The 12,056-nt window shown below is 40.8% G+C and overlaps 1 protein-coding gene across 2 annotated transcripts in view; it reads right to left on the bottom strand.

Moving 5' to 3' along the window:
* Positions 1–1,670: 1,670 nt before the first annotated feature.
* Positions 1,671–12,056, bottom strand: part of agla (amylo-alpha-1, 6-glucosidase, 4-alpha-glucanotransferase a) — a 91,083-nt gene continuing 80,697 nt past the window's right edge. Inside the window, exons 29-35 of one of the 2 annotated variants that reach the window (XM_072363496.1) lie at positions 8,941–9,076; positions 5,814–5,926; positions 5,502–5,713; positions 5,288–5,385; positions 5,033–5,120; positions 3,534–3,667; positions 1,671–3,428 (exon numbers count right to left, since the gene is read on the bottom strand). In XM_072363496.1, coding sequence (XP_072219597.1) covers positions 3,311–3,428; positions 3,534–3,667; positions 5,033–5,120; positions 5,288–5,385; positions 5,502–5,713; positions 5,814–5,926; positions 8,941–9,076 — 899 coding nt within the window. In that variant the 3' untranslated portion in view covers positions 1,671–3,310. The remainder of the gene's footprint in view (positions 3,429–3,533; positions 3,668–5,032; positions 5,121–5,287; positions 5,386–5,501; positions 5,714–5,813; positions 5,927–8,940; positions 9,077–12,056) is intronic. The other variant, XM_072363495.1, reaches the window with a different exon arrangement.

Below are 12,056 nucleotides of genomic sequence, written 5' to 3'. Positions count from 1 at the left end.
CATAGCAGGATGGGGATACAAACCCTGGTTCAGGTAGGGGGTAATGAAAGTATAGAGGGTGCCAGAGGTGGAGGCAGGACAAGACACGCGAGCAGATTCAGCAGACAAACTCACCTATAATCACTAAAAATGCCAGCAAAAACGAGGCCAATACAGCCCAACTCACCCAAAATGGCAACCTGGTTTCAAAAGGCTCACATGGGCCACACCCTCCACTTAAATATGTCCTGGATATCTTCCGTGATTCTTTAAGGAATAGGATCCTTAATTCTTCTCCAATAGGATCATAGTTGTTTAACCAGAGCATCTGTAATGAAAGTGAGACAAGGCTCTGAGGGCCATCCATCCATTTTCTATACCCGCTTAATCTGTCGTTTGGGTCGCGGGGGGGGGGGTCATCAGGCGAGAGACAGGATACACACACATGCTCACACTCACTCCTACGGACAATTTTAGAATCACCAATTAACCTAATATGCATGTTTTTGGACGGTGGGAGGAAGCCACGCATACACGGGGAGAACATGACTCCACACAGAAAGGCCCCAGCTGGGAGTTGAACCTGGAACCCTCTCGCTGTGAGGCAGCAGTGCTCACCACCCCAGGCTCTGAGAGCATGAAGGAATGAATTAAAATTTATAGAAAAAGAACTGAACAGGAAATACTGCTTTATCAGTAGTAGCAGAGACGGCACTTCAAGGTATGAGGGGGGACCACACTGCACAAAGATAACAAGGTTCTGGCAAGTAACACAGGAAAACTTGGTGTAACATACATGTACAGAGAGAAGTAATGCCTGAAACGGTACAGGGGTAGTATTAAGAAAATCAGGGCAAGGTATGTGGGGAGAGCAGACATGGTAGAAAAAAAGATCAGACTCTGGCATCCAACAAGAAGAAAGCAAAAGTACAGAATAATTCAAATCAAGCTAGAATCAAACACATTTAGAATCAAAAGAACCCACAGAATACAAAACACTGAAAAACATAACAAAACCCAAACTTAATGTCATGCGTTATGCGGCTGATACCCTGTGCTCACACATATCATACCTTCTGGTCTCGAGGATGATCAGAACTGAATATTCTTTTGTTTTTTTACAAGTCAAAAGTTCCCAGGAAGGTTTCTCAGGGTAAACACCCTCTTTTGGGGTGAACTTGTGTGAAAGATTCTAGTCAAATTGAGTGCGTGTGCCTTTGTGTTGCGTGCATGATTGTCCACTGTTGGGCCTGGGTTTGGGGCTTGTTGTCATCTGAGTCACCTTTGCATTCAGTTTTACATGGCAGTGCCATTCAGTTCAGAATTACACATTCTGAGTTCAGTCTCAGAGAGCTGCTGTTCAGCTGTGCCAACTCTGCAGCCTGAGTGTGCACTGGCTACTAAAGAGTAAGGGGAAAGAGACTGATATGATTCACTCTTTTAGCAACACAAAAACACAGCTCCTCTTCCCTTTAGTTTCCATGTGAAAACAAACCTCAGGAACTCATCATTAATAATCAAAAGTTTTTCTTCAGAAGGTTTTTGCTTGTGTTCATGATCAGTTTGCCATAAACAAATTGATCAACTCACAAGAGATTTTACAGCACAGTGGAAAAATAACCTGACGTTTGTCATCGTGATAATCGCACAGGCAAATAAAACAGAAGGCAACATTCTAGTCATGTAACAGTTTATTAAGTATTCTTTTGTCTATATATATATATATATATATATATATATATAGATGACAGAACCAGTACACTGGAAGTTGCAGCTGTGAGACAGTATATCTTCTTTGTCCAGCATTTTCAAGTAGTAATAATCACTATTCCTCAGGAAACAGAACCATTACTGTACTCTGAACAACATTGGCAACATTTAGAGCACATACACTGATAAAGAACACACAGTAAAACTAGGAACTACATAACAAGGCTTGGAGGAAAACTGCAGTGACATGGAAGACCCATTTGTGGCATGAAAACTATTTACTGTCAGGAGGTAAAGAGTAAGCTACTTTATAGAACAGTCCCTGTGGCCTAAGATGAATCTATAAACACAAAACAACTTGAACTGGCGATGCGCATTAATGCCACTACATTATATTATAGGGTCACCCAATTAACCAGGTGCACAATGGCAGGCGACAGAAGGCCGTGACCGTCAGATTTAAATGCACATAATCACAGAAAATTCTAAACTTATCTATGTTGAATTAAAGAACACTAAGCTACATCTACTTTTTTGTTTAATTACTTGATCTTCAAAGCCCATTGGGTTATTTGATCATATTTATCAAAGATTACAAATTAACACCACATGGCTGATTTCATGTAAATAATAACTGAGTTACTTTAAAATATAAAGGCAGAGAACCAACCAGATGAAGCCATTATTACATGGATCATTCAACTCAAACTTACTGATTATTTTAATGTAGATTGTAAATATATTGCTAAATGACCAGCAGCATGTGCACGTTCCAGATTATTGACACCATATCAGTCTGACTGTGTTTAAACAGATATAGCACGGTACCAGTGCAGGTATAGACTCAGACTAGTGTCAGCATGATTAGCCTAAATATCTAAAAAACAATCCATAACACTCACTGACGCTATACACTAGCAAAAGTAAAATACTTAGAAGCTACAAACTATGATCAGATCTCTAATGATTAAAAAAAAATATATATCTTGACCTGATCATGTGCAAAGTGTTCCTAAGGACCAGTACTGTTATTTTGGCTTTACTCCATGACTCAGACTGAACATAATAATTGTAGTTTGTAATCCAGAGAGGCAAAATTAGACAAAATAAGCAGAAAAATATAGTCTGAATCAAATACAGCAACACGTTCATCCACTGGTATCATAGAAACGTCACTGGCCAGTGGCGGTAAAAAAAAAAAACACCTGCCTGTGCAAGGAATATGTACGAGAACAAACAAATCCAGGTGGCATAGATTTAAGGGCAGAAAAAAAGTTTTCGGGGAACAGTCTGACGAGAGAAAAACTACACAAACAAAGTGTTTTACTTTTGAAATGAGACAGTGGTGCTTCAATGAGGGAAATTCTAAATATTGTTTGACATGTAGGAAATTTGCGGCACGTAGAACGATTAGCCCATTTAAATACTGTGATAGAACAAAGTGTTTACTGAGCTCTCAGTGTGAGGATAAAACTGTAATTCAGATTACATGGATGTTACTACTCTTTCCCTACTCAAAGAACATGACTATATGGCGTAGGGAGCACTGTGATCACAGGAAATGATTACGGAGGTGGGCAGTGATTCACAGTTTCACTGAGTTGCCCCTGTTCTTTCACCTCTAAAGATCATGAAGAACCTCCAGCACAGTGGCCAGAGACCAGGCTTGGGTCTCACAGCTGAAATGGCAATGCTGGCCATTCTCATTGGTGAGCTCTGGCAAGCCCTTCCATGGAGACCTGAGGAGGCAGATGTTTAGAGTCATCAAAACTGATCAATTTCATAATGTAGAAGACGTTAGAGCAGTTTTTTTTCAAAACAGAGGTAGAAGGTAACAGTCCTACCTCTCCAGGTGAGTGTAATGTCGGGACAGAACATTTTTCACCAGCATGACTGTCTTGGCATAGGTCTCCTCCCCTAACTTCTTGGCAAAGTAGAGTTTAGCACGCAGGAAGTAGCCAACTGGCCACAGCCACTCCTATACACAAAGAAAGAAATAGTTTTGACTGCATTGTGACTGTTAGTCTGCTTGTGTTTGGTTGACAAAGAATCACCGGATCCATATCTCCAGTCTTCATGTACGATCACATCTGCTGCCAAAGCAATGATGGATTGTTCTCAGTGTTCTCTGTTCTTTATTGTTTTGTAAATGTATCAAGAAAAATGACCAAAATAATCATTTCTCGTCACTTTTCACTTAGCAGCACATCATGGTAAAGTGAAAGATTTGAAAACTATGGCTTCCTCTGTCCACTGTAACGTCCCCTCTCTGCTGTTCTCAAAGTCTCGGTGCAATCTCTTGGCTTCCTTACCTGGGCCACTTGTTCTTTAATTGGCCTTACATAAATTGGACTAATTTAGAATTGAATTCATTTGATTGGATTGGACTTCCTGGTAGGTCCTCTACAGCTCTGTTTCCTTGGAAAGGAAGCGTTTCTAAGCTCTAATCTTCATGAGTCTCCACAGATGTTCTCTGGATAGCTCAAGTGAGAGACATTCCACACCACCACTATTTTAGCTGTTTACTTCAACCCATCGCTAAGCTAAAAGCTCAAGTGTTACCCCTGCTTCAGCTCTCTGCAGCCTGATCAAGTTTTCACAACAGCCATGCTTCCCTTTCGGTTTTGTATTAGCAGGTGATGAGCATTAGCTACCATTCACTACATGGATTTCTACCCTGAATGTTTTTTAACAGAAAATAATCTTTTGTTAGCGCTCTCAAAATGCTGTAAGCATTGTTTGATTTCCAACCTCTCTGTTGTACAGCCTTTACTCTGAACACCTTCTGCCATCCTCCAGACCAAAGATTAATTTGCTCAAGTCAAGGAAGAGTCCTGGTGGTTCCAAACCTATTCTTTCCAAATATCAAGGCCAATGTCTAAAACACTTGAAGCTTCAGAGGTGGTTTTAAACCCTCATCCTAATCTATGACTCACTTTGTTTCATCACAGAGGACTACATAGTTAGCTGAACTCCAATGCTGTAGATTTAGACTGTGGGACATTTATTTATAAAGATGTATGCCATTTTTCAACTGTTAATCATGACTTTAGACAATTTAGACAAAGACAATTAAAGCAATTGGGATGCATCATAATACAATTTGAAGCCACAGCAAAAAAAGTAAATACTTCTGTAAGTGGGAGGTAATGGTTGTTGTGGCTCTATTAAAGACTAAAATTATTACACATTCAAATGTACGAAGTAATGCTGTGCAGCCAAATAGCCCTTGAGCAGCATCATCATCACAGCCACCATCCAAAGCTTGTGGCATTGTGGCTTTGTAAGCTGGACAATCATCTGCACCAACACACAGCAGTGCCAGAGGGCTTGTGTGACTCACCGGTCCTTGGTGGTAGTTGAAGCCTTTTGCAAGGTTGTAGTTGTCGTTGTCCAGTGCATTATCATAGACACCACAGTACACCATGTCACTAAGATAACAGAAATAATTCATTTACAACTATTCTGTCTGCTAACTTCAACTAAAACAAATACAAAAATAAACAATTCATACACTGTCTTTACAACTAAACATGAGTATAGTTAAAAGCACAGACGTTAATTATGTGTTTGAAAGGAGTGTATGATGAAGCATTACTCAGGGTCAAGAGTTTTCATTCCCAGTGGTCCCAGTAGATTCTTCTCAGCCATCTCCAAAGCATTCCAAGCTCTCTCCACTGTGAACAGCTCTGGAGCCTGTCATACAAACACAGCTGACATTCATTCAACCCACATTTCTGTTTCTGTCCATCCAGTATTAAAAGCCAATAATCAGTAAGACATGTAGAAACTTTAAGTTGCTTTCTGCCTACCACCACCATGGCAATAGTAAAGTTGGGTCTCAGCTGGTAGTCGCACCAGGGACTGGAGGCTCCATAGCTGTCTTTATAAATGCCCCTTTTATGCACCAGATCAGGGTGTTTCTCGTTGGGATCATGTGGGTCCCCAGACACCCAGAATCCTGCTTCAAAGGACTGCTGGAGCTGCTGGTTCCACTGGGAATACGAGATAAACACTTCTTTACCTGAAACATTATAGAAGTATTTTATTTTGGTCAGTCAAGGTAAACATAAGACATTATCAGGACATTTGTAATATCTTCTGTTAATGTGTGCTATGAATACCATCTCTCTGCAATTTAACACCATCGTAAGGGAAAAGTCCCTTGGCATGTAGCTCCACAATCCAACGAACAGCTGATTTACTGAGACCAACTATCTCCACTGCTGCTCCATCTCTAGACAGAAAAAATAACACACCAACAAATAGGGCAGAATTAAACAGACTTGTTAATTGACACTCAACTCCGTTTTCAATCTTTGGTTGACAAAACATTCAAAACTTTATAATAAAACTTTCTCTGATGCTGTGCTTTTTTGAAATATTGTATAAAACTCAAAGATTGTCTCTCAAAAAGTAGACACATTCTCTGTCTTCTTGCATTCTCTAATGCACAGCCACCTAAAGTCAAAAGTACCAAAGTACACTTTAACAAGTATAGAAACTGGCTTCCATCCATCCGATAGGTCCTGCTTATCCGAGGTCGGATCGCAGAGGCAACAGGTCCAGGAGGGAAACCCAGACATCCCTCACCCAGCAACAGCCCCTGCTGGGGGATCCCGAGAAAAAACTTCCAAGGGGAGGCAACCAGGAGAAATCCTTATCAGTTCTATTCCAAGCTCCCTCTGTAGGGCAGAGCCCCTCACCCTATTGCTATTCAATTGATCCATCCATCCGCTTAATCCGTCAGTCAGGTCGCGGGGGGGCTGGCGCCTATCCCAGCGGTCATCGGGCGAGAGGCGGGGTCAGCCCTGGACAGGTCGGCAGTTAATAACAATTTATACATATGCCTTGGGATCTGGAGAGTGTCGCTGGGGAGAGGGATGATTGGGTTTCTCTCCTTAACCTGCTGCCTCCGTGAGGCGACTTCAGATAAGCGGAAGACAATGGATGGATGGATAGCTTTGCGAAGAGCTTTCCTATGTCTAATTGAGATTCTTCTAATTAGTAGAATGCCATTTTCTTTCCAGCTTTCTTGCAGTCTTTAAAGCATGCAACTCTGAATTAAACCAAGGAGCCAGCCTGACCTATTACCTCCTTTTTCAGAGCGGCAACATTGTACAATGTCAAACGCATCGAAGCTGTAGCGCTGCCAAGAAGACAATCAAGTTGCGTGGTTTAGATCTCTGCTGTTTCACGTCTCCAAGGCTGAGCCCTGCCACCTCTGAAGGAAACTCATTTCAGCCGCTTGTCCGTGACCTCACTCTTTCAATCACTACGCAGATCTCGTGACCACAGGTGAGGGTTGCAACAAAGATGAACCAGTAGATTGCCTTCCGGCTCAGCTGTCCCCCCCAATGTTTGAGATTGAGATCAATTTCAGCTTTGTTAGCTCTGAATGTTTATCTAATATTTCCTGACTGTAAAGTGATAGCAGGTTGTGTGAACATTGTGTGAGTTCTGGAGGAAAAGTAATACATCATCAGCATTAATGATAATTTGGGGTTTTATGCCTTTAATATTTCTATCTCGTCTGATAGCAGCTGCTAAAGGTTCGATAAAAATAGCAAAAAGTGAGGGGGGAAGTGGGCAACCCTGTCTTGTACCTCTCTGCAGACTGAAGCTTGGAGAAATTTGATCATTTGTCCTGACACTTGCATTTGGGGGGCAATATAATATCCTTATCCAGTTTATGAAGTCTGACCCAAACCCGAATTGGTTTTATGCTGCAAATAAGAATTTCCAGTTAAATCGATCAAATGCTTCTTCTGCATCTAGAGAGACGATTGTGGTTTCCAAGTTGTTGATGGTAGAATCATCTATGAGATTAATTAGGGGGGGGCTCAGCTCCCTCTTTACCACAACGGACCGTAGCAGTGCCCTAATTGCTGCTGACTAAGGCCCAATCCATTTGTCCATCTCTTGCTCCAACTTTCCATCACTCGTGAACAAGATCCCGAGATACTTAAACTCGGAGACTCCACCTGAAACTGAGTTTCATCCCAGCTGCGAACTGCTCCAGTCATGGCTAGAAGAAGCCAACAGAACCACATCATCAAAAAGCAGAGCTGCAACCCTGAGGTCCCCAAACCAGACACCATTCTCCCCAACTATGCCTGAAAATCCTGATCATGAAAATCACAAACAGGATCAGGGACAAGAGGCAGCCCTGGCAGAGTCCAATACGCACTGTCCACAACCTTGACTTTGTTCCGAGAATGTAGAGACAGCCCTTGCTTTTGTCATACAGGCACTGAATAGCCCCCTAAAGTGGCTCCAGTACCCCATACTCCTGCAGCCCCCACACAGAATCCCTTGAGGTTTAATGATGGTTAAACTCCCATGACCCACTCAGTGGCTCTGTGAGGGAGAAGAGCTGGTTCACTGTTCCACGTCCTAGGCTCCTCCTCAATCTAAGTTTTGACACTCGAAAAGGGAACACAATGATGGTTTTGGAGTGACAGGATTAAAGTAGCAAACTGAAGTCAAGAAATCTCCCTGGAGCAGCACCAGATTAGTGTTTTAACCTTTACAATTAAATAATGTCAGCAACAGTTTATGTATATAGCCACTGTAACACATGCATTGCAGTTTTGAAACCTTATTGAAATGATTGGAAGGGGTGGCTTGAAAACTCAAACTCCTGGACCTCAACTCCTAGTAATATATCCGCTTTGCACTCACTTTTAAAATAAAATCATATGTGGTTTTGATATTTAAATAAAAACATTTATCAAAGCCTCATCAACCGGTGGTTTTCACACCACAAATGGATCATCTACTGCCTCCTGGTCAGTCCTCCCATAATTCACTTTGTGAGAGACCATCTCTTGCACAAAGTCCAGGTGTGAACAACAACTGTAGAGAAGTCTGAACCAAATTGTTCACACATCTTTTCTTTTTAATCACTCGTATATCATATAGAATTTTTTTGTTTTTTTCAGTCCAAAACTTTTACTTATACTGATGTGTTTTAACTTTGTTGCAAATATAGTAAATGTTATACTGTTTCCTTTTACTTAAGTAGAGGAACTGGATCATTTGCTCCAACACTGAAATCCTCATCTTGTTTTTCTTTTTGTCTTGTTGAAAAATAATCAATCTTTCTTGTGACTGATATAGCAAATACTAAATCTAATTAGTTTTAAAATTTGAGATCAAGGGAAACAACAGAATTTAATTTGTGATTATGTTTTGATAGATGCTAAAAAGTGCAGAGGTGTACAAGTATGATGAGTGAGATCATCTTACCTTGGAGTAGCTGGCATGCCTTTGTTTCTTGCTCTGTCGCTCTCCCCCATTTTGTCCATCCAAGTGCCACAATTAAAGCGGTTTCCTCCTGTCACAAATCCTGTGGCCGGGTCCACTTTAACAACCACATTAAACCCTGGAAAGAAAAGCAAGGTTTCAGTGACTAAAAGGTCAGCATTAAAGTTAACTGAAAATCTTCCCAGCTCTAAAGCCTGTGCACGTAAACTACAGGGAAAACGGAGGGTGACATCACACTGACGTGCATAATACTGTGAAATGGCCATTCTTCATCCATGCTAAAAGTGCATTTAATTAAAAGTCCCTTTTATCCAGTTATTGCTAAATTCCTTGGTTATTGTGGATAGTAACATTTTATTTTGTTCCTCTGTCACTGTTGGTAGCTGTACTTAGGCCAAGAAGGTGTTGATGTCCTGGTCATTGTCTCTATTGGGTTGAGAATATAATATTTTGTAATAATCCAGGAAACATTGGTGAATAGTTCCCTGCTCAGTTTCTATGTGGTTGTTTAACGAATTCTTTATCTTGTGTATAGTCTGTTCTGCTTGTTTTTTCCTCATTTTATATGAAAGAAGTTTTAATCATCATCCTCCTACCCCATAATATTGTTGTTTAGTAAGAAGGAGTTTCTTCTGAATTTCCGTGGTGTTTAAATCATCTATTTCTTTTTTCAGTTTCAATATGTCAGCTTTGACATCATCATTCAGAGTCTCCGAGTGTTGCCCGTTGTAGATCTAACAACTTCCCTTCTAAGTTCTGGAGTTTCTTCTGACTTGCTTTCTTCAAGTGTGAGGAAATACTAATTATTTTCCCTCTAACCACAGCCTTCAGTGCTGCCCAAAGTATCACAGGTGACACCTCGTCATTATCATTATGGCCTAAATACAGCTCAATTTCTTTATTCAAACTCTCCCTAATGTTTGCATAATTTAGAATATTTGTGTTCAACCTCCATAGGGTAGATCTATTTTTCCTGTTCAGACAGATGTTAACATGAATTGGATTGTGGTCTGACATTGTACGGGGGCCCATTTCACAACTTTTTAACCTGTATAGATCGCTTTTAAACATAAAGTTATAATCTAACCTTGAGTAAACGTTATGTGCATGTGAGTAATGTGTATATTCCCTATCCATTGGATGGTATTCTCTCCATACATCCACCAGTCCTAAGTCATTCATCAAGTGTACCACCCTTTTCCCAATATTTCTTGCATCACCTTTCCGATTTGAAGAATCCAATTTGGCACTCAATGTGACATTAAAGTCTCCGCCACATATCAAGGTTCCCTGGCTTCTTGCCCTTGCTAATCCTAGGATCTGCTTAAACAAGGACCAATCACTGCCTGGAGCGATATACACGTTCAAGAAACTGAACGATGAAATAGCGATAAAAGATGGGAGTGGCAGACGGCACACTGACAACACAAATATCAATTCCTGCTTCAGAGATTTCTACAAATCATTGTACAGCTCTGACTCACCGGCTGGCCCAGAGGAACTACAAAAGTTATTTTTAATGACCTTGAGAAAGATCTTACAGTTATGGAAAAAGCATCAACAATTATAAACATGGAAGGTGGGAGAGCACCAGGCCTGGATGGCTTCCCAGACGATTTCTTAAAAAAATTCTCAGATCAGCTCTCCCCGTTACTACTGTCAGTGTTTGAGGAGTCTCTCACCTTAAATACCCTGCCACAGTCTATGCGTCAGGCAACTATATCATTATTGGTTAAAAAAGATGGAGACCCTCTTAGCTGCAGTTCTTATCGCCCTATCTCTCTCCCGAACACTGATGCTAAAATCCTTGCTAATGTATTGGCGCATCGCCTTGAGAAGGTAATACCAACAATTGAATCTCTTGACCAGACGGGATTCATTAAAAGGTCACTATTCTTTTTTTTTAATATCAGACGCCTTTTGTACTGCCCATCTCCACCCATTGACAAACACTGTGAGGTAATAATTTCCCTTGATGCTGAAAAAGCGTTTGATCACATGGAATGAGATTATCTTTTCAAATCTGTAGTCTTTTAACTTTGGTCCTAAATTCATATCCTGGATCAAAAATTTATACACTCACCCAATGGCTGCAGTACATACTAACAACAACATTTCAAACTACTTTGAGCAACAACGCAGTACAAGACAGGGATGCCCTCTTTCCCCACTCTTATTCGCCATTGCCATGGAGCCCCTGGCTATGGCGCCACGATAAAGTCCTAATATCAAGGGGATCCTACGAGCTGGATTGGAGCACAAGGTCTCTCTTTATGCTGATGATATGCTATTATATATATATATAAGATCCCCGCCAGAGCATCCCTCAGTTGTTGCAATTACTTTCTAAATTTGGGCGAATATCAGCTTACAAAGTTAACATTCAAAAACGTGAACTAATGCCCATTTCATCTGCTCATGAGAGGTACTTTACGTCTCACTCCTTTAAAGTCAACCTCAATAAAATTAAGCATCTAGGTGTGTGGGTCACAGGCAGTTATAAGGACTTTTTAAGGCTAGCTATCAACCTTTGCTTTTGAATTTAAAGCAGGACTTGGATAGATGGGACACCCTATCCCTCTCTCTAGGAGGAAGGATTAATTCCATAAAGATGTGTGTGCTTCCTAAATTCCTTTATATGTTTATATGTTCCAATGCCTTCCCATCTTCTTGACAAAATCCTTCTTTTGTAATTTGGATAGCCAGATGTCTAGTTTTATATGGAAAAGAAACCAATCACGGACTCGGATAGAAACCCTACAGCTACCCCGAGCTATGGGCAGTTTGTCACTCTCTAATTTTCTATACTATCATTGGGCTGCAAATATTAGGCCTTTGCTATACTGGATGAATAGGGCCTCTGCTAAACCCAGCTGGGTGGCTCTGGAAGAGGGTTAAATCAAACAAACATCTCTTGTAGCCTTACTTTGCTCCAGTTTACCATTTAAACAACCTATTTCCTCCTATACGAGGAACCCTGTCATTATCCATACAGTTAAAATCTGGAATCAATTTAAAAGAGCCTTTAATCTTAGTGAGATGTGGTTTGCTGCTGCAACAACAAAAAGTAATCTCTTTAATCTCTCACACCCTGAGTT

This window comes from Leuresthes tenuis, unplaced genomic scaffold, assembly GCF_036924035.1.
Source record: "Leuresthes tenuis unplaced genomic scaffold, fLeuTen1.0.hap1 SCAF_14, whole genome shotgun sequence".
Classification (NCBI taxonomy): Eukaryota; Metazoa; Chordata; class Actinopteri; order Atheriniformes; family Atherinopsidae; genus Leuresthes; species Leuresthes tenuis.
This window is presented reverse-complemented; position numbering and strand designations above follow the sequence as displayed.